The 22824-nt window shown below is 44.4% G+C and overlaps 1 protein-coding gene across 2 annotated transcripts in view; it reads right to left on the reverse strand.

The window, feature by feature from the left end:
- The window catches only part of LOC308588105 (bactericidal permeability-increasing protein-like), a 46084-nt gene extending 24810 nt beyond the window's left edge, over window positions 1-21274 (reverse strand). The window contains exon 1 of one of the 2 annotated variants that reach the window (XM_081196387.1): window positions 20767-21274. Coding sequence is in view for 1 of the 2 variants with exons in the window: in XM_081196386.1 (XP_081052512.1) it covers window positions 5497-5520 (24 nt within the window). In the remaining variant the exon portion in view is untranslated. Of the gene's footprint in view, window positions 1-5496; window positions 5751-20766 lie in introns of those variants that run through there. The other variant, XM_081196386.1, reaches the window with a different exon arrangement.
- Window positions 21275-22824: the final 1550 nt, after the last annotated feature.

Consider the following 22824-nt stretch of genomic DNA (forward strand, 5'->3'; position numbering starts at 1 on the left):
GCAAAACACCCATTCCACATTTGTAAGAACTTGATATTTAGTGTGGCGGCACCTGGAACTCCCTGCCTCTTGATCTCAAGCAGGCATCCTCGCTGTATTATTTTCAGCCTCTTTCTCCATGTCTGGGCCGGCTTACCTAAACAAATATGTTTTTAGCAGGCAGCAAAAGAGTACAGTGAAGGCACCTGATTGAGGTCAACAGGCAGGGAGTTCCAAAGCACAGCTGCCAGAATATCAAGTTCTTACAAACACAGAACTGGGCCAATTCCACATATTGAAGCAGTTCAGAGTTATGGTAAGGTGATCTCACAGGTAAATTGGTCCCAAATTGCCAATCAGAAGGTTGGCGGTTCGAATCCCCACAACGGGCTGAGCTCCCATTGCTCAGTCCCTGCTCCTGTCAACCTAGCAGTTCAAAAGCACATCAAAGTGCAAGTAGATCAATAGGTACCACTCCAGCAGGAAGGTAAACAGCATTTCCATGCCAGAAGCGGCTTAGTCATGCTGGCCACATGACCCGGAAGCTGTACGCCGGCTCCCTCGGCCAGTAAAGCGAGATGAGCCTCGCAACCCCAGAGTCGGTCACGACTGGACCTAATGATCAGGGGTACCTTTACCTTTACCTTACAATCTGCAGAGCCATGCCAGAGAAGGAATCTCAGGGCTGGCTGATGCAAACCAGCCTGGCTGGCCTGATGAAGAGCAAATCTGTTAACATGACAAAGGGGTTGATGGGCCATCAGAGAGGAATCTTTTGGCCTGGGGAGACAGATGTTGCCAAGGTATGTGTTTGAAGCTACAGGAAAGAGTTTCTTTAGCAAGGTGTTCTGGGAAAAAGGAGGGGAGAGAAAACGGAGACATCCATCTTGGGCAGGCTGGCTGAAGGCAGGCTGGGAAACATGCTTTTGATTCAAGTGTTGCACTGCAGTGTGGAGCAAACCCCTCTTGAAATGACCATGCTGTAAGATCTGACCTCCTTCCACGTAGACTGAAGATGTAAATAAACCACATTTCTTAAAGCTATGACCGTCTCCGCCGTGTCTCAATTCTCCAAAGGAACACAGACCCCATGTGAGTGCCAGGAACCCCCTCGGATCTTGCTGCCATTTGGCAGAGAAAGGGGGAGGCACCCACCTTTTGTAACAATAGAAACTGCTGCCTCTAAGTGAGGGAAAGCCTCATGGCAAATAGCCATCGATAGCCCTCTCCCCTAATCTTCCTAAAGCCATCTTGGTGGGTGGCCATTTTTGCCCCTTTGGGGAGAAAGTTCCATAGTTTAAGTATGAGCTGTGCGAAGCTTTTTTTGCCTTTTATAAAAACCCAGCTATATAGAAATTCATTTGTGCTGCAAGTCAGACTGCAGCTTCCCACACACACCTGAATCTAGTGACAAACCAGTAGCACCAGAAGCTGCACCCACAGAGGTAAAGGTTTTGCAGAATCGGCACATTTACCTCCCCTGAAGTTGTTTAAAAACCCATGTATTTTATTTTCTCCAAAGAGGAGTGAGCAAATCACTCCTTTAGAAGGCATATGAAACACTTGGTGTGATATTTATTTTAAAGGCAAATTCCATTACTTCAGCCTCTCAAACTCCAAGCCAGTTTCCCCTCTAAAGTAACAACAGCACCACAATATTATTATTTTTTGTTCTGTCTTTCAGGGCATATACCCTCGCAAAGTGACATAAAGAGAGAATTGTTTGATTTGTTTTCAGAGCTACAGTTCCTTCCTGGAAATGTGATATGGGAACCTCTGACCATATGCAAAGTGCATCCCCAAAATCTCTGTGAATCTGTGCCAACATGCTTGCTTGCTTATTTATTTATATCAGAAAATTTATATACCCCTTGCTCAAAAAGAAAAAGAAAACAGAACAATCCTCCAAGCAGTGTGCAATTTCAATTATATAAATATATAATCTGGCTAAAATACGCAGACCAACAAATAATAATAATAATTTATTATCTGTACCCTGCCCATCTGGCTGGGTTTCCCCAGCCACTCTGGGCAGCTTCCAACAAAGATGAAAAATACATTAAAACAAAAAGCAAGGATACAGAAAACCTTCACTGAAAACAGAGATAGCACATGCCTGTTGCCCTCGCAGAGACGTATTTTGCAGAGTGGTTTAACAGCCAATCTCTCTTTCCAGGGAACTCTGGAACGGTCTCTCTCTGAGGGGAACTGAGGCCACCCAACAACTCCCAGCACCCTTAGCAAACTACAGATCCCAGAATTCTCTGGGGGAAGCCACGGTGCTTTGAAGTGGCATCATGGCTGGTTTAAATGTTTGGTGTGAATGTGGCCTCAGCCAAGGAAAGGAGAAGGAGGAGAAGAAGGGTTTGCACAGCAAAGAGGGGGTTGTGTCACCCCAAGATGACAGGGGCCTGGTCAGGCTCAAAAACAGAAGACAGGAGAAGACAGGGGGGGGGAGAGAATTATGCCAGCTGATGGACTTGTAGCCAGAGGAGGTAGAATGAGTACCTGTCCGTGTTTCTGCAAAGCAGCTGGCTGATGTGTTGGAGCTGAGGGTGTCTTAGATGGAAGGTGCTCCAGCCCTTGATGCAGAAGGCAATGGTCCAACTACTCACTGGGGCTTCCTACTGCTGCCCTGTTAATGCCACTGCAAAAAGAACCAGCTACTTATATGGCCCTTTGGCCATTGTGCTCTGCAGGAGAAGGCACCCTGCAGATACCGTCTTATCAGGAGGTCTGTAGACGCCGACCAGATAAGGCGCCACCTCTATCATCTGTTGAAGACTGTCCATTTCCAGGAAGCCTTTTAAGGGACAACCTCTATCCCAGTATCATCAGATTGAAATTGTTTTCCTGCATGTGACGCTTCACCCAGAAGCTGCCGTTGCAATGCAGAATGCTGCAGCACAATTGCTGACGGGAGTGAGACCCTGTCAGGTTATACAGGTCTGCCCCAGATGATTATTTGTTACCAGGCAGAGATCAAGGTGCCACTACAGTGGTACCTCAGGTTACATACGCTTCAGGTTACATATGCTTCAGGTTACAGACTCCACTAACCCAGAAATAGTGCTTCAGGTTAAGAACTTTGCTTCAGGATGAGAACAGAAATCGTGCTCCGGCGGCAGCGGGAGGCCCCATTAGCTAAAGTGGTGCTTCAGGTTAAGAACAGTTTCAGGTTAAGAATGGACCTCCGGAACGAATTAAGTACTTAACCAGAGGTACCACTGTAGTAGTATAAAAAGAAAGTACTGTACTTAGTAGCTTGGGAACAGTTTATCTGAAGGGCAGAGGAAAGCAGCCAAGGAGAAAACCGTACACAAGGTCAGAGTGGAGTCCCTAAATTGATTGGACGGCGCCTTGTATGCCTCTTTCCAGCAACTCCTGCAGCCAAACTGGTGCCAAACATATTGCTCTACTTTTCTTTGGACAACATCAGTGAGGCCAGGCTCAGGACCTCCAGACACACTACCCAGGAGAGTGATATTTTTATTGTTTTATCCTTTTTGGGTAAACTGCTTTGAGGTTTGTTTGCTTGCTTGTTTTACAATAAAGCAGTACAGTCATACTTTGGTTGCTGAACGCCTTGGAACTCGTATGTTTCAGCTCCTGAACGATCGGAAACCAGAAGCATGTGTTCCGGTTGTCGAATGATTTTTGGGAGCCGGACATCCGGCGCTGCTTCCGACTGGCTGCAGAAGCTGTGCTTTGGTTTCCAAATGTTTTGGAAGTTGAACGGATTTCTGAAACTGATTCCAGCTAAGAACGGTTTAAAGCAACACAGTAAATAATAGCAGGCAAATTTAAAAGCAATATTGAGCAGACACCCGGGGCAGAGACCTATTCCTCTTGGCAGAATTGTTTCCAGAAAGTGCAGATAGCTGGTGCCTGTCGTATCTCGAAATAAAGATTGCCCTAAAATGCCTTGCTATCATGTCTCTTAATTATAAAAGGAAGGAGGCAATAATTCTGCTGAAGCAATATGTCTGGGTAACTTCTAGAGGGGAGCCTCAGGCCATTGAAAGCTCTTGACTGGTTTTTATGGGGGGTGGAGGGAAAAGGAAGAAGTAATCATCTCTTGCCTTTGCACTTCCAGAAGGAGTCTGGTGCTCTCTCCTTTAACTTTATGGTTACAAACGATAAGGGAGGGTGGGAAGATTTGCAGCTAAATCAAAGGATTTAGCAAGAGGTGCTGCAATTGTTCCCTGAGGTCATTCAACAGAATCTCTTGTCTTACTTCTCGACGCCAAAAGAGAGCTTCTTTCTCAGGTGCAGTCTACCATCCTGATAGCAAAAGCATGATTCAGGGAATACACTGTAACACTGCTCTCTAGAGTCTCAGGTGAGGATCCATTTATAACACTGGCAAAGCAAAAGTTACCACTGAACGGTGCCCCTCACAAGGCTTCCTATCTGAGCATGTGTGGCTCTGCGTATGGATTGTGCAACCACCGAGCTCATGTGCAAACAGCTTTTCTATAATTTTATAACGACCCAGCAAGACTCTTCTCATTGTGCAAAAAATTAAAAGTCGATGCCCTCTGCAGGCCAAGCAGACACACCTGACCAACATAGCCAACTAATTCCATGAAATTACGAGGGACCACCTGAGAAGATGAAGATTGATTTGGAGCAAGAACAATAAAGCAAGATGAGCGCCGCAACCCCAGAGTCAGCCATGAATGGACCTAATGGTCAGGGGTCCCTTTACCTTACCTTTACAACTCCACTAGCATCTCTCGGTATTGTGAATAACACCTGACTTACCTTTTGTTGGTATCTTCATGAATTTATCTAAAAGACTGAGTTAAGCATTTGAAAAATCTATTGAAACCAGACATTATAAGTTCATCTTAGGCTGGGTAGTTTGCAAGTCTCTGTGGCTTTGTTTGATGTTTTGTATTTTTCTCCGAAGGTTGGTAAAGAATGTATAATTACTGTTCTGTGTATATTAATCGCCAATGTGTTGCATGAGTCGCACTATTCCCAACAGCAAGGGCTGGCAGACTGGGCTCCCTTACCCACTTGCTTGCATACCTCAATACAACCTCAGCCCCTGGCCAGTCCCAGAGGCACCATTCGCCTGTGGAGCTTGTAGCTGGGGCTGTTGCAACAAACAGCCCTGGAAGCCTTTGGGAGGCAGAGATGCAAGAGGGCGTAAGAGGAGCGAAGGAAGGAAAGAGGGTCCCGTGGCACCCCGATCATCCTTCAAAGCACCCCAGGGCGCCACGGCACACTGGTTGAAAACGACTGTTCTAGTGTTGTGAAAGAGGGAAAAGAATGTTTCTCTGTCTACTTTCTGCCTGCTATGCATCATCTTAGAGACTGTTGTCATGTCTCCTCTTCCTTTTCTGTAAAAGGTCCCAAACTCTGCAATCTTTCTCCATAGCGGAGTCTTTCCCTTGACCAAACCTTCAGAAGTCCTGCCACCTCAAGTAGCCAGTGGGCTACCCAGGCAGTTGGGCCACCAGCCCTCCTGAAACCCTAGAATGCAAATCTTGAAGAAGTGTTACTTACGAGAGTCTTGAGCTCCCAAGGCATCAGCTGGACACTATCCGATGATCTTATCAACCCTCCTGGAGCCTTTATAATTCTTCCCCGCCATTCCTAGACTTCCCTATATTGCAAGTGATTGACAGTAATTCGTCAGTCTGGGGCCCATGGAATGCCCCCACAGTTCCCCAGTCTCTAGTCACACCACCGGAGAGGAAGAAAGGAAGTGATGATTGTTTTATCTGGGTGTTGTACTCTGGGGTGTTCTCTCTCTTGTGAGAAAATCCAACCACATCATTTATCATCGAAGGAACTCCGGCGGAATGACGAAAGGCTGATTGCCTTTGATATTGACACAGATGAAGGTTGCCCAATATATTCGACGTTTGTGGGCAGCCTGAATGTCATGTCAGGCTCAGCACAAGGAAGTGTAATGAGATGAAGCTTCGGGCAAAATAATATTCATCCTAAGTTCAAATATGCAATGACGTGGTCTGAACTCCTGATGAGAAGCTGGGGGGGAAAGTATACCGTATTTTTCCAAGTATAAGACGCCCCCATGTATAAGACGACCCCTGTTTCCTTGAACCCAAAATTAAGAAAATGAAAGATCAATGGCAAGGGAAGTTGATGAACCATGTGGAACTGGCAAAAATGACAGGTAGACTGAGAGAAAAAGACAACAGAGACTTTGAAAAAGCTTGGGAACCATTCATATTATATTTGCAGAAACAACAAAAGTCAATAGACTTGATGGCAGGATTTAAATAAATATTCACATTATTAGCATTAGAAAATGTTTAGAAGCAGAAGTTGGGGGAAGCCTTGGAGGGGAGGTAGGGAGGAATATATAGTAAATGTTAAGAATTTGAGATGTATGGACTATATGGAACTTGCCGAACTGACCGGGAGACTCTGAGACCAGAGAGAAAAGACGGTGGAAGAAGATTGGAAGAAGTTTAAGGAATATTTGAAAAAAATATGTTAATATTTAAATCTTAGAATAGCTTTGGAAGTGGATTTAGGCTGTAGGGTTAGAAGTAGAAGATAGTGTATTTTAAAATAGAATTATTTGTAAGTGATAAAATGTGAAGATTTTTATGGTTAAAGTAAGTGTGATAAAAAAAAATGTTTAGAAATTATGATATATGTAAACTGCTAAAGATGAGGTAAAATTAAAATCAGATAGGGGGGACTTGGGGAAGCCCAGCTAACAATGTTTAGAAAAAATAAGGATAAGACAAAAATCTGTTTGTATTGTTTGTTTTTCTGTTTGTGTTATAAAATGAATAAAAAAAATGGGGGGGATTTGAGGTGTATGTAATGAATGAAAAAGGGAAATGAATAAACAAAATTTGGGGGGAGGAAAGAATTTGAGATGTGTGTAATGAATGGAAAAGAAAAATGAATAACAATTTTTTTAAAAAGAAAGAAAATGAAACCCTAAACTAGAAGTGAAAATCTGGATGATTGGAGGTGGCAAGTTTTTGATCTTTTGGGGGGCGAGCACCCTCAAAGTTTCCAGCATGAGCTGCATGCAGTGCACTGTGTTGCAGAAGCGTAGGCCGCGACTGGAAGGGGCACCCCACGCTGCACCTTGATGGCAGGATGCCAAGGAGGAGTCGGGGGAAGGCAGCGACCACTCTGCATCAGGCCTTGCCTTTGAGCAAACCGAGCTGAGGAAGGTGATGAGCAGGCTGGGGGCAGAGTGGGAGTTTGAGAGGGGAACAGGGCTCGGTGTTTCAATTTCTGGGAATGGAGTTGAAAGATGACCTAACTTGGGGAGAAAAGACCTGATGAAGAGAGCACAAAATAGGTTGTATTTTCTGAGAATCCTCCGGGAAAACAATTTCTCAAAGGACCTGTTGATGGCATTTTGCCAATGTACTGTGGAGAGTGTATTAACTTATGGTCTGTGTGTGTGGTTTGGGAGCTGCAGGGCCAGGGGAAAAACAATGCTGTCCAGCGTTGTAAAGACTGCGGAGAGAATAATTGGGTGCAGGCAGATGAAGGTGATAGACTATATGGAACTGGCGGAAATGACTGGCAGAATCCGAGACCAGGGAGAAGAGTCGGTGGAGGAAGATTGGAAGAAATTTAAAGACTATTTGCAGAAACATTGTAAAATTAATGAATGTTAGAATGATGTTGGAATGAATCTATGTGACTTTAGCAAAAATGTATCAAAGATTTAAGAAAAATAGACTGTTAATTGGTGAGAAGAGGGAAAGTAAACTTATATTAAGATCAAGATAAATTTTCAGGATAAAATTTTTGAAGAGAGGGAAAGGATTTGCTGAAATGGATAATTGACTTAGAATACAAAAAAGGGAGGTGTGAGGAGGTCAGGGAAACAAGCAAATGAAAGATAAGTTATGGGAAGGCTCAATTTTTTTTTTTGTTTCTATTTTTCTGTTTTTTTATTGTGATGTGTAGTTTTGTCATTGTTTAATTTGGTGTTTTTTCTTTTGCCTTTTTGTAAACTTAAAACCTTAATAAATATTATTTTTTTAAAAAGAGAGAATAATTGGGTGCACTCTTCCCACCTTGGATCAAATCTACGTTTCCAGGTGCCATAAGAAAGCTGCAGAGATAGCGCAGGATAGTGCGCACCCTGGAAATGATCTCTTTCAGCTTCTGCCTTCTGGAAGAAGGTCCAGGGTTATAAAGACTAGGACTAGCCACCTGAGAAACAGTTTCTACACAAATGCAATTCTGGTTTTAAATGCAGTGTAAGGTAGTCTCTCTAGGGAACGCTGGTAGGGTTAAACCACAGAGCCTAGGACTTGCCGATCAGAAGGTCGGCGGTTTGAATCCCCATGACAGGGTGAGCTCCTGTTGTTCTGTCCCTGCTCCTGCCAACCTAGCAATTCGAAAGCACGTCAAAGTGCAAGTAGATAAATAGGTACTGCTCTGGCGGGAAGGTAAACGGCGTTTCCGTGCACTGCTCTGGTTCGCCAGAAGCAGCTTAGTTAATGCAGAGGTCTGCAAGTCAGCAACTCCTCAGCGCTAGTCAGCAAAATTAATACAGATTCGCCAAGCTTTGATTCACAGAGTTTCATGCTTTCTTCAGTGGCATTAAAGATTAGAAACTTGCTTTTTTAAAAAGAAAAGGGGAGAAATAGAATGAAAACTGGGGTTCTCAGGATGCCAGTTACTGGAGATTGCATCAAATATGCATAGCCCTGTTGTGTAATTAGCAAGTGAAACTGCACACCACCAGGTTTAATTGTTTGTGTGAGAAAGAATGCCATTTCTGCCTAGGCAAGAGTTCTGTCTCAATCTAAGTCAGAGACTTGTCTCCTGAGTACAGTGGTACCTCGGGTTAAGAACTTAATTCGTTCTGGAGGTCCGTTCTTAACCTGAAACTGTTCCTAACCTGAGGTACCACTTTAGCCAATGGGGCCTTCCGCTGCTGCTGCGCGATTTCTGTTGTCATCCTGAAGCAAAGTTCTTAACGCAAGGTACTATTTCTGGGTTAGAGGAGTCTGTAACCTGAAGCATCTGTAACCTGAGCTACCACTGTACCAGAATTGCAAAACACTTCCTGATTGTTGCTATCTTCAGGTGGGATTCAATCACACGCCTGCAAACCCAGGTTGTGCAACTATAGCTCACTGGGAGGTCTTGCACAACAAGACCACTTCCCCTAATGACTGGACTTTTTGCTATGAGGAAAGTGAAATTGAAATGCCCTGGGAAGTGTAGGATTGCGTTTGCTTTGAAACAAATCAGGAGCGAATGCTTGCGAAGCAGCTGGCGTTGTCTAACCTCCCTGCAAACAATTCATCAAGAAACCCATTGTCTGAAAGGTCCTGAGCCACTTGGAATCCTGCAGTGGTTCCCACATTACAAGGGGGTTGGACTAGATGACCCTTGGGGTCCCTTCCCAAGATACAATTCTGTGATTCACCGGCGCTGCTCAAAATATTGCTGCTGCAAAGAACTCTGGTCTCGCTGCTCTGCTAAGAGAGGCTCACTCAGGCCAGTCGTGGTTTGGGCCCCAGGTTGGTGAACGGCAGGAGGGGGTATCGTCATATTATTATTATTATTATTATTATTATTATTATTATTATTATTATTATTATTATTATTATTATTATTATTGATACAGCAAGAAAAGAAAGACAAAGAGAAAACACAGAAACAGAATTACACCTAGGAATAACAATAAACAGAAAATTTTCTTAACAAACAGTAAAACATGGTCTTTACACTATCGACCTGACCTCCCGTCTATTCCTTATTTCAATTTCACATTCCTTATTGCCAATACACACTTTTTATCATAATTTAATTTTTTATAAATATATCTTAGCTCTTATGTCTAACTTGCAACTACTACTGAAGTTCCTTGAATGCTGCAACAGAGTTTAGACTACTATATTTATATTTCAAATATTCTTTGAAAACCTCCCGTTTTGAGACAAATTCCTGTTTTGGTTTATTCTTTATTTTTTCTGATAGACCATCTAATTTGGCATATTCTGTCAGCTTTTGGATCCATTCATGTATAGAGGGAATTTCAATACGCTTCCATTTTGCCATGATAAGAACTCTTGCTGCCGCCATGGCGTATAAAAAGATACCCTTCATTTTTTGTGGAATGTCCAAATCCGTAACTCCCAGGAGATAGGCCTCTGGTTTTTTATTAAAAGAGATCTTTAGCATTTTTTGCAAGAGAAAACAATGACAAACCTAGACAGCATCTTAAAAAGCAGAGACATCACCTTGCCAAAAAAGGTCTGTCTAGTTAAAGCTCTGGTTTTCCCAGTAGTGATGTATGGAAGTGAGAGCTGGACCATAAAGAAGGCTGAACGCCGAAGAATGGATGCTTTTGAATTCTGGTGCTGGAGGAGACTCTTGAGAGTCCCATGGACTGCAGGAAGATCAAACCTCTCCATTCTGAAGGAAATCAGCCCTGAGTGCTCACTGGAAGGACAGATCGTGAAGCTGAGGCTCCAAGACTTTGGCCGCCTCATGAGAAGAGAAGACTCCCTGGAAAAGACCCTGATGTTGGGAAAGATGGAGGGCACAAGGAAAAGGGGATGACAGAGGACGAGATGGTTGGACAGTGTTCTTGAAGCTACCCACATGAGTTTGACCAAACTGCGGGATGCAGTGGAAGACAGGAGTGCCTGGCGTGCTCTGGTCCAGGGGGTCACGAAGAGTCAGACACGACTAAACGACTAAACAACAATTATGATGAGCCAATGGGAACGGCTGTGGAAAAGAGATATCAAATTTTACGGCATGCTATAATTTAAAGGAGAATGTAATGAAAATGCAATATAGATGGTGCCTGACCCCAGTCAGATTGGGAAAAAAGTATAAAAACTGTAGTGATATCTGCTGAAGATTCAACAATGGGGCAGGAATCTTTCTACATATGTGGTAGGAGTGCAAAGAGATAGTGGGATTCTAGGAAAATATCTATAATGAACTGAAAAAGATATTTAGATTTTCATTTGAAAAACCCCCAGAATCTATTCTCCTAGATATCATGTCAGAGGAAATAAAAAGAACGTTCAGACCAATATTTATGTATGCAACTACGGCAAGGTTATTGATTGCCAAAAATTGGGAAAGCAGCAGCATCCCAACCAAAACAGACTGGTTATCTAAAATGATGGAATACTTCCATATTGCTGAACTGACGAAGAATAGGAGGAGATATGGTATAAAAAGTGAATAAAGAATGGGCTATCTTTAAGGAATACATCAAAATTTATGTGGGAAAGGTAGAATTTCTGACACATATTGAGTGAATCCAGAAAATGAATAGAGAGAAAGGAGAGTAAAGTTAAGATAGAAGAAGAGATTAAAGAACTAATGAAATGTGTTTAAGCTAGTTGGAAAAATAAAGTAGTGTAACAAGAATGGCTGGAAGTCAAGTCACTTGGTGGGTGTTTGTGTGTGGGGTAGGAGTGTAGGTATGTTGATATGTATAGTATAGGTAGGTATTATATAGAGTAATGTAGGTGTGTTTTATGTTATGAAAATAAGGTAATGTGTTATGTACGTGCATTGTGTAATTGTGTAAATGTATATGTATGTGTTTTATATGTTAATAAAAAAATTTTTTTAAAAGGAGAGAAATGTGTCCGTCAGCAGGCAGGAGTGTGATCTCAGACTCAAGCTGCACATTTTCTGCTCTGGAGTCAGTTGCGCTGCTGACTTAGCAACCAGCCTGGGGAAGCCCCCCTTCCTCTCTCCCAGGGAAGGCTGGAACCACAGAGGGGACCCTTTGGGGAGACTCCTCGCTTCCTCCTTCAGACACTTAGCTTCTGTTTTTGAAAAACACAACTCTGGCTTGGATGCAGTGTTAAAGTGGTACCTTGGTTCTCAAACTTCATCCGTTTCAGAAGTCTGTTCCAAAACCAAAGCGTTCCAAAACCAAGGCACGTTTTCCCATAGAAAGTAATACAAAATGAAGTACAGTGGTACCTCTGGTTGCGAACAGGATCCATTCTGGAGGCCCATTCGCAACCTGAAAAGAACACAATCTGCGTCTGCGCATCTGCGCACATGCAGGTCGCCATTTGCCGCTTCTGCGCATGCATGTGACGTCATTTTGCGTGTCTGCGCATGCGTGAGCGGCAAAACCCGGAAGTAACCCATTCGGTTACTCCCTGAAAGCACGCAACCTGAAGCAAACGTAACATGAGGTATGACTGTAATCCATTCCAGACTTTTAAAAACAACCCCTGAAACAGCAATATAGCGTGAATTTTACTATCTAATGAGACCATTGATCCATAAAATGAGAGCAATAAACAATATACTACAGTCACACAATCAATCAATCAGTAGCTGAATTGGGTTCCACACAGTCACAAAAACAAAAAAGAGGCACAAAAACACAAAATAAAAAACAGACAGACCTCAGCGTAACACTCAAAACGGAAGTGTGGCACTCAAATCGCAGCATGCTCGGCTTCCGAAAAAAGTTCGCAAATGGAACACTTAGTTCTGGGTTTGCAGTGTTTGGGTTCCAAGTTGTTTGAGTACCAAGGCATTTGAGAACCAAGGTAGCACTGTGCTCATACTCAGAGGAGGGCCTCAGAGGAGGACCGAAGTTTGTCACTCTTGCTCTGAGAGTGGCTCACGTTGGACGCAACTCTCAGGCACATATTCACATAGTGGGAATTTATTTATTATTTATTTGTGGCATTTATATTCTGGCTTTCCTCCAAGGAGCTAAAGGGGGCATACGTGGTTCTCTCTTTCCTCATTTTGTCCTCACAACAACCCTGTGAAGTAGGTTGATTCCTGGGATTGCAAGGAATTTCTGCATTGCAAGACTAGAGTACCCTTTGGGGTTCTATGAATGGAGATTTGAACCCTGTTCTCCCAGGTCCTAGTCTGACACTCTAACCACTCTGCCACATTGGCTGTCTTGTGGGTAATTGCTCACTGAGTAGGACCCATCAGATTATGGTGGAACCCAGGTAGGCAAGACATTTCTGGCACCTCAAGGTCACCAATGCTGATGGCAATGTCCTGACCCAAGAAGTTGGTCTTTGTCCAAGAATATTATTGGCACAAAAATGGAAGCAAGGAAAATTACCGACAAAAGAAGAATGGCGGATGAAATTAATGGACTATGCAGAATTAGATAAATTAACAGGAAGGATTGGAAACCTGCAGGATCAGAGATTCTTAGAAGACTGGAGTAAATATATGAACTATTTGAAAAGCAACTGTAATGAACAGATTACGCTAGCAGGACTGCAAGAAGTTCTGTAAGGAGGATTATTTGAAATATTACAAGAAAGACTATGAAGAGAATTATTAGTTAATGATAATTAAAAGTAATAGAGAAATTAAGAAATGCAGAATAAGTGATAAAGAACGGAAAATCATCAGAGGTTGTTGACGGAAGTCTAAAATATTGTATAAGATAAGAAGTTATGTTAAATGATGGTTGAAAATGATATGTAAAAAAACTAGGTTGGTGAGTCTCTGCAAAGCTTCCTCAGAGTGCGCTGTCAAGGCTGTGTCATCTGCAAACAACATCTCTTGGATAAGGACCCCCAACACTTTTGTCTTGGTGCAGAGATGTGCCAGGATGAACACACACACACACACACACACACACACACACACCACACGTACAGTATGTTATTCCCTGAATGAAATTCCACACCATCTTCAGTTGAGCAGAAGACATTTGAGAGCAACAGGCAGAAGAAAATGCCAAAGGGAGTTGGGACAAGAACACGGTCCTGTTTCATACTGCACTTTATCGGGAAGGCATCCGAGGATGAGCTGTTCACATGGAAGGACACAATCATCTTGTGAAGCTAAGGAGGCCGCCCTATCTTGTTGTGTCAAAAGTCAACAAGTGTGGTGTAGTGGTTAAGAGCAGTGGACTTCTAATCCGGTGAACTGGGTTCGCTTCCCCGCTCCTCCATATGCAGCTGCTGGGTGACCTTGGGCCAGTCACACTTCTCTGAAGTCTCCCAGCCTCACTCACCTCACAGAGTGTTTGTTGTGGGGGAGGAAGGGAAAGGAGATTGTTAGCCGCTTTGAGACTCCTTAAAGGTAAAGGGACCCCTGACCGTTAGGTCCAGTCACGGATGACTGTGGGGTTGCAGCGCTCATCTCGCTTTACTGGCTGAGGGAGCCGGTGTACATCTTCCGGGTCATGTGGCCAGCATGACTAATCCGCTTCTGGCGAACCAGAGCAGCGCACGGAAACGCTGTTTACCTTCCCGCTGGAGTGGTACCTATTTATCTACTTGCACTTGGACGTGCTTTCGAACTGCTAGGTTGGCAGGAACAGGGACTGAGCAACGGGAACTCACCCCGTCGCAGGGATTCGAACCGCTGACCTTCTGATCAGCAAGTCCTAGACTCTGTGGTTTAACCCACAGCGCCACCAGCGTCCCCTTTTAGGGTAGTGATAAAGCAGGATATCAAATCCAAACTCCTCCTCCTCCTCCTCCTCCTCCTTTTTCTTCTTCTTCTTCTTCTTCTTCTTCTTCTTCTTCTTCTTCTTCTTCTTCTTCTTCTTCTTCTTCTTCTTCTTCGTCAGGCCAATGAAGGCGATGTACAAGGGGCGTCTCTGCTCTCAACAATAAAGATATTATTTTTTTTTATAAAAATTTTTTTTATTGCGTTTCTTTCCATAGGTAAACAAATTTGTTTGAACAACAATATACAAGAAACATTTTCCATATATATAAAGAAAAACATAGAAAAAAGAAAAGATCATTATAAAATTTTTTCGACATCTTTTTGGACTTCCTCGCATCCTCTCAGCATTGCGTCCATCATTCTAACCAATTCAGCAATTTATTATCTTATTTCCCAACTTATTATACCTTTGTATTTATTATGTTACCAATTTCAAAAGTTTGTAATTTAATTTTAACACTCTTAATAAACATAATATTTTGTTTCTAGTTTGTCTCATTTTTTTCCATCAATACTTACTTTATCATTTACTTAAAATAAATTGCAGAAGCATAACGTTTCTTAATCGTGCACAATCTTAACACTCAAACAACTTATAATGTTTTTGCAAATAGTCCTTAAATTTTTTCCAGTCCTCCTCCATTGTTTCTTCGCTCAGATCTCGAATTCTGCCGGTCATTTCTGCCAACTCCATGTAGTCCATCAGCTGCGTCTGCCAGTCCTCCAGTGTGGGTAAATCTGGTGTCTTCCAGAACTTTGCGATAAGAATCCTAGCTGCTGTGGTTGCATACATAAACAAGGTTCTGTCCTTCTTTGGCACCTTCCGGTCCACCATGCCCAGAAGAAAGGCCTCTGGTTTCTTAGAAAAGGTATATCTGAATACCTTTTTCAACTCATTATGTATCATTTCCCAAAAGGCCTTTACTTTCGGGCAGGTCCACCAGAGGTGAAAGAATGTCCCTTCTGCCTCCTTGCATTTCCAACACTTATTATCAGAAAGATGGTATATTTTAGCCAACTTGACTGGGGTCATGTACCACCGGTATACCATTTTCATAATGTTCTCTTTCAAGGCACTACATGCCGTAAATTTCATACCGGTGTTCCATAACCTTTCCCAGTCCTCAGACATAATGTTGTGTCCTACATCCTGTGCCCATTTTATCATAGCAGATTTAACTGTCTCTTCCTGTGTGTTCCATTTAAGCAGCAAGTCATACATCCTCGAAAGTACCTTAGTCTTTGGTTCTAGTAACTCCGTCTCCAGTTTCGATTTCTCCAACTGGAAACCCACTTTTTTGTCCATTTTGAATACCTCTTGAATTTGAGCATAATGTAACCAATCTCGCACCTTACCTTTTAATTTGTCCTGGCTTTGGAGCTTCCAATTGTCTCCAACTCTTTCAGTCAGTTCCCAATATTTTGGCCAATAGGCCTCCATATTGGGCTTTTTTTTAGAAATCTTGGCTTCCACAGGTGATAACCACCTCGGGGTCTTGTTTTCTAATAAATCCTTATACTTCATCCAGACAGCAAAAATTGATTTTCTGACAATATGGTTTTTGAACAATTTATGAACCTTCGCCTTGTCATACCACAAGTATGCATGCCAACCATACACATTATCAAACCCCTCCAGATCTAGGACATCGGTGTTTTCCAACAGGAACCAATCCTTCAACCAGCAGAAGGCTGCAGCTTCATAGTACAACCTTAAGTCCGGCAGGGCAAACCCCCCTCTTTCTTTTGAGTCGGTTAGTATTTTAAATTTTATTCGGGGCTTTTTGCCCTGCCAGACAAACTTAGAAATATCCTTCTGCCATTTTCCAAAACATTCCATTCTGTCCACGACCTGAAGGGTTTGAAATAAGAATAGCATTTTTGGCAAAACACACATCTTTATAGCTGCGATTCGGCCTGACAAGGTAAGTTTCAATCTTGACCAGATATCCAAGTCTTTTTTAATTTCCAACCAACATTTTTCATAGTTATCTTTGAAAAGGTTTAAATTTTTGGTGGACAAGTATACCCCCAGGTATTTCACTTTTTTAACCACACTTAGCTCTGTCTCTTTCTGATACCCCTCTATCTCTGTAGGTGTCAAATTTTTGACCAAAACCTTAGTTTTTTGTTTGTTTAACTTGAATCCCGCCACCCGACCAAACTCCAAAATAAGTTCCAAAACTCTTTTTGTGCTAGATACTGGCTCCTGTACTGTCAAGACTAGGTCATCTGCAAAAGCTTTCAATTTGTATTGTTTCGCTCCGACCTCTATACCTTGCACCAACTGGTCCTCCCTAATCATATTCAGCAATACCTCCAGAACAGAAATAAATAGCAGAGGGGATAAAGGGCACCCCTGTCGTGTCCCTTTTTCAATTAGAAGTTCATCCGACACCACATTGTTCACTATCAACTTGGCTTTTTGCTCTGAATAAATTGCTTCAAGTCCATTTTCAAACCCCCGTCCCACTCCCATCCCCTTTAGGTTTTTCTTCATAAACATCCAAGAAATGTTGTCAAATGCTTTCTCCGCATCAATAAAGATTAAAGCAGCCCTTGTGTTTCTAATTCGCAACAGCTCCAATATATCAATAATATTCCTGGTGTTATCAGACATGTGTCTACCAGGGAGAAAGCCTGCTTGGTCCTTGTGAATTACTTCGTTTAAAACGTTTTTAAGTCTACTTGCTAAAATGTCTGCAAATATTTTGTAATCCACATTCAGGAGTGAGATGGGACGGTAGTTCTTAAGCTGAGTCTTTTCCTTCTCTGACTTGGGAATCAATGTGATGAATGCTTCTTTCCACGTTTCCGGTGCCCTTCTCCCCTCCATAATCTGAATAAAGATATTATTATTATTATTATTCCGCAGCTGGCACAGGGAGAAAATCATGCAGACTGTTGACCTCTGAGCTCTGAAGTTGCATTGTGACGGTCTGCGAGTGACTGCAATCTGTTGAGAACTACCCAGGCCAAAGCTTTCCCCACAGTACTCAGCAGGGAGATTCCATGGTTGCAATCATAGCAGTCACCTTTGTTCATGTAGAGGGTCACGATGCTGGAGTCGTACGTGTCTTGTGGTATGGATCCTTGTTCCCAACACTGCAAAAGGAGGAGGCTGTGGAGGTATTGTCCTGAGGGAGGAATTTAAGACAGCTTTCAGAACTTCTGCTGGGATTCCGTCCGGATTGCTGTGTCAGAGGCTGTGTTTTCCTGAGTGCAGTTCATAATAGTGCTCTGCCCATCGCTACATGTGCTTGTTGTAGTCTGCAATGATCTCTCCCCACAAGGTTTTCAGTGGTGCAATTTCCCCAACTGCTGGTCCAAAGGCTTTCTTCATGCCTTTGTACATTTTGCAAGAGTTGCCAGTGTCCCCAGTGAGTTGGATGCTCTCACGCAGCTCTAGCCAGTAGACATTGGTATAACGTCTGGCAATCTGTTGGGCATCGCCTTTCTCAGCACAGCAAGCATCTTTCGGCAGGGTGCAAGCTTGAAGTTCAGGAGAGCCTCACACTTTGCAGCGATAACAGGTTCCATGTTGACCACTTTCCCCATCACTTCCTGCCACTCAGCACTGAACCATCTTGCTTCTGATCTCTCGCCATGGCAGCACCTCTTGACCAAGCTATTGGCCGGCTGGTTGCCACCTTCCACAATTACACCAGCAAGGGTGGCGATAAGAACACCCTAAGCAAGAAGGAATTGAAGGAGCTGATACAGAAAGAGCTCACGATTGGACCGAAACTGCAGGATGCAGAGATACAGGCATTAATGAAAGACCTGGAATTCAATGGGGACCAAGTGGTGAACTTCCAGGGATACCGAAACTGCAGGATGCAGAGATACAGGCATTAATGAAAGATCTGGAATTCAATGGGGACCAAGTGGTGAACTTCCAGGGATACGTCACTTTCCTGGCTGCCCTGGCAATGATTTACAACGAAGCTTTGAGTTTGTAAATGTACACCCTGGTGGGACGAGGTGTCGTGGTTCGGAATTATACCTCTGTAGGCGGTTTCACGCCCAATAAAATTTAAGGTTTGTAAAAAAACAAAAACAGGTTCCATGTCCTTTAGGTTGATCCCAAATCAGTTGGGGGTCTGTATCTCTCCTTTGCCAAAGGAAGACCTGGCTGTGTTGCAGATTGCCTCTATGATGTGGTTCCACCTTGCTTCGACAAGATCTCTGGAGCCATTCAGTAGAGCTTGTTCGACGGAATCAGAAAAGCGTCCACAAGATCTGTTGTGGTGCTGATGCTGCGACACCCTCCGTCTTATGCTCAGGTTGTATATGTGTGCAAATAAAACCATATATCCTAAAGTCTCAGTTGGCCTTCATTCCAAGGAAACGGAACCCTGGCTGGAGCCCCTCTGCTCGGATATTGGTGTGATGGCCTGGGAATCTGATTCAGAGGGTGAACCGGAGGAATCCCAGCCTGCACAGGAGTCCCTGCCTCCAGGGCCGGCTGAACTGGGGCAGGGCCTTGATTCTGAAGCGCCTGCACCTGTGCCGGATCCTCAGGAGCAGGCACCAGGTGAATCCACTCTGGCTCCAGAGGTGGTTGAGGACTCAGTGCCTACAGGTGAGCCTCCCCCGGGGCCCAGTAACCCTCCAGCCTCTCCTGAGCTGCAGAGGCTCAGGGCAGAGAGCCGAAGGGAACTGGTTTCTCCCAGGAGGAGTGCTCGCCTTAAGGCCAGGGGAGGCGGGTCTCCTGGGGACCGGGACCGCCCCTGGCCTCAGAGAAGATAAAGGCCAGTCAGCCCGGTCCCAGGTTGCGGGCGCAACGTCGCTGTTGAGTACCTGCTCTTGCCTGGACCCAGACCTGGCCTTCCAGGGTTCCCGCCCCCGCCCGCCTTCCTGCTTTGGACCCCGCCTCGCTCTTTGTGAACTGTTTCCAGACTCGTGACCCAGGACCGGACTTTGACTACGCCAACGGTAACCTTCCCCCCAGGACCAGCATAATTGGTGTAGCATGTAAAACACACACAGACAGACAAAGCAGATTTGTATGCATTGCATTGCTTCACCCCACTAGGCAAAGGTGAAGGGACCCCTGACCATTAGGTCCAGTCATGGCCGCCTCTGGGGTTGCGGTGCTCATCTCGCTTTACTGGCCGAGGGAGCCGGTTAGAAAAGGACGTGGTGAAATCTTGGTCTGTGTCAGGGTTCGTTGTTGGAAACTGAGCTGATCAAAGGGAAAAGGCACCCAGACTCCCTCAGATGGAACAGGGAGAGGCTGGCAAAGTTTGCAGCAAACTAGTCAGCTGAAAAGAAGCGGTTTCCCGACTGACCGACTCTGCTCTGACATTGCAATTTGCTGCTTACGGATTTGCAGAGAGTGGCGGACTCTTTTTCTTTGGAGGTTTTTAAGCAGAGGTTGAGTGGCTGTCTGTCAGGGATTTTTCAACCATTGTTCCTGCACTGCAGGGGGTTGGACTAGATGACCCTCAGAGGTCTGTTGGTGGACCTCCTGAGTCTCTGGCATAAAGACCACAACACAGGGATCTCCCTTATACTGAGACAGATGATTGGCCCATCCTGCTGCAATATTCTCTACACGGACTGGCAGCAGCACTCTGGAATTTCAAGCAGGGTTCTCTCCCTGGAGATGACATTGGGGCATCCCAGCTAGATAGGCAGGGGGTACAACAACAACAACAGTTGTGACCTCCTGCTTCCAAAGTCACCCATTGCTCCACCACTGAGTTATTGTCATCCTTCCAAGGTACAGAATTCTTCTTTGTAGCTAAGACAGAACGAAAAGATAGATCCTAGAATCTGGTAGGTCCAGCAAGTCTCCCCACCCCAAATTTATAGACGGGTAGGGGTACCAAATTAAATAGTCTAAAATGTATTCAGCACAAATATAGAGCCAAATATAGAGTCAAGCACACAACACACATCCTAAACTGATGCCCTAACTGAGAACATCTTGGCTTTTCTCTCGTCTTTGGACATAGGTAAAGCTTTGTGCCATCTATGAATTTATCTATTCCTCTTTTAAAGCCACCTGGCATGGACTGAAGCTGCAGTCCCACCCAACCTTCCTGGGTGTAAGTTCCATGAAGAAGAGCGGGGCTTACTTCTGAGTAAACACCCAAGAGGCTATTGCACTGTGAACTCACTTCTTTCAGCGGGCTTTGAAGCACACCAAAGGCAGAATCGCAATTCTCCCTCGCCTTGTGCTTGAAACACTCAGCGCAGCCGGTGATTAATGTTCCTTCCCAACTGCAACAGCTATTAAGTAATTGTCGGAGGCTGGTCTGCCAGCTGCCCTCAACAGCCCGGAGCTGAAAGATCCTCGCTGCAACTCGAGTCACGATGAAAAGAGCCTCGGATTCTGGTAAGTCCCACCGCTCACGAACTCACCTGGAGCCCCGTGGTCAGAGGTGCGATCGCAGTCTTCCCCAAAAACCTTTGGATGAATGGGAGGAGTTGTCAGCACACCTGTTCAGGTACCTGCCTGTTGCTTCCCGAGGGCATCTTACTAGGAAGGAGTCCAACCAGTAGCTCCCAACCAAGGCAGGATCCTGGCAAGGACACACCTCTCCAACAGGTTGTGAAGCTTTCCCCCAATCTGGTTGGACCAGTAAGTCTCCATTGCTGCTGACTCTTCTTCCCAAAAGACATTTCCTCCCCGGCTGAGTCACCGACACCCCAAAGTTGGTTTAAGAGGGAGGTGATGCTAGAACCACATCTAGGCATTTTGCAAGTTGCCTTTGCTGTGGGTACCAGCGGTTCCTGTGTCCAGAGAAACTCTCCCAGCCGCCACCATCCCAAAGGCTCCTCACCTGTCAAGAGCCGCACTCTGACAAACCAAACATGGCCTCAGGGAGAGATTTCCAGCAAAGGGTGATGGTGGCTGGTAAAGAGCGTCTCACAGAGCAGGGTGGTTTAGGGGTTGAAATTAGGGAACGGAATTAATTCCATAACATCTGGGCCTGCTTAGACACGTTTTCCTAGGCCTTGGGTAATAAAGACATCAGCGTCTGTTTTCTTTATGTATTCAAGGGACGAAGAAGAAGTCAAACCTAAATAAGTGTCATTTAAGCTGTAGAGGAGCGGTTGGATTGTGGGTGATAGTTGTGATGGCTTTGCTCTGCAACTCAACGACTTTCGGAATTTTTGCTTTTTGAAATATGGCAGCTCTAGATAGGTCATTGGTCTGATCTTCTGCTGTTCTTTCCAGAGAAACTGGAGCTATCCAGCCAGCATAAACCCCAAAGGTGAATCCCACCAGACGCTGACCTGTGGGATTTATCCTGCCGGTGGCAGGACTGAAATAAATCTTACGATATTGGATACAATAAGGAACTGTGGAAAAGTAACTGATATAAGAAAACCTGTTGAAGGGAAGGAAGGAAGTCAATGCTCAGCAGAGTGTGTGGGGGGGAATGTGGGTAAATGATTATTGAATTTTACTGTATTTTGATTGTATTAAATGAAACACCAATAAAAAGCATTTTTTTAAAAAAATAAAATAGCCTGCCGAATTCAAAATCGCCTCTTCTCTGAATTATGGGGAAAGTTGTGGGAAATAAATATGAATTTTCTGGCATGTTATGCGATTAAAGGAAGTAAGATGAAAATGGCCCACGGATGGTATTTAACACCCACCAGATTGGCGAAGGGACGCAGGTGGCGCTGTGGGTAAAAGCCTCAGCGCCTAGGGCTTGCCGATCGAAAGGTCGGCGGTTCGAATCCCTGCGGCGGGGTGCGCTCCCGTCACTCGGTCCCAGCGCCTGCCAACCTAGCAGTTCGAAAGCACCTCCGGGTGCAAGTAGATAAATAGGGACCGCTTACCAGCGGGAAGGTAAACGGCGTTTCCGTGTGCGGCTCTGGCTCGCCAGAGCAGCGATGTCACGCTGGCCACGTGACCCGGAAGTGTCTTCGGACAGCGCTGGCCCACGGCCTCTTGAGTGAGATGGGCGCACAACCCTAGAGTCTGGCAAGACTGGCCCGTACGGGCAGGGGTACCTTTACCTTTACCTTAGATTGGCGAAAATGCCTAAAAAAAGAAAAAGGTATATGCTGGAAGTGTAATGAAATTGAGGGATCTTTTATTTGCATGTGGTGGTCCTGTAAAATAATTAAGGAATATTGGGAAACGATATATAATGAATGAAAAAAGATACTGGGAAAAAACTTTCCCCAAAACACCTGAGATTTTCCTCTTGGGGATGGTAACAATGGAGGTCCCCCCCCCCCCAAACGAAAGAGTTTATTACTATATGCCACCTCTGCAGCTAGAACTTTATTGGCACGAAGCTGGAGAATAAGTCTAGTACCCACTAAGGAAGAATGGCAGTGTAAAATGTTCGAATATGCTGAACTGGTTGGTCTGACCGAACAGGATAAGAGAAAACGAAGATAAGGCATATAAGGAGGAATGGACAATATTTATTGACTATTTCAGGGAGCAGCATA

This window comes from Podarcis bocagei (genome assembly GCF_964188305.1).
Source record: "Podarcis bocagei genome assembly, chromosome: 5".
In the NCBI taxonomy this organism is placed as follows: domain Eukaryota; kingdom Metazoa; phylum Chordata; class Lepidosauria; order Squamata; family Lacertidae; genus Podarcis; species Podarcis bocagei.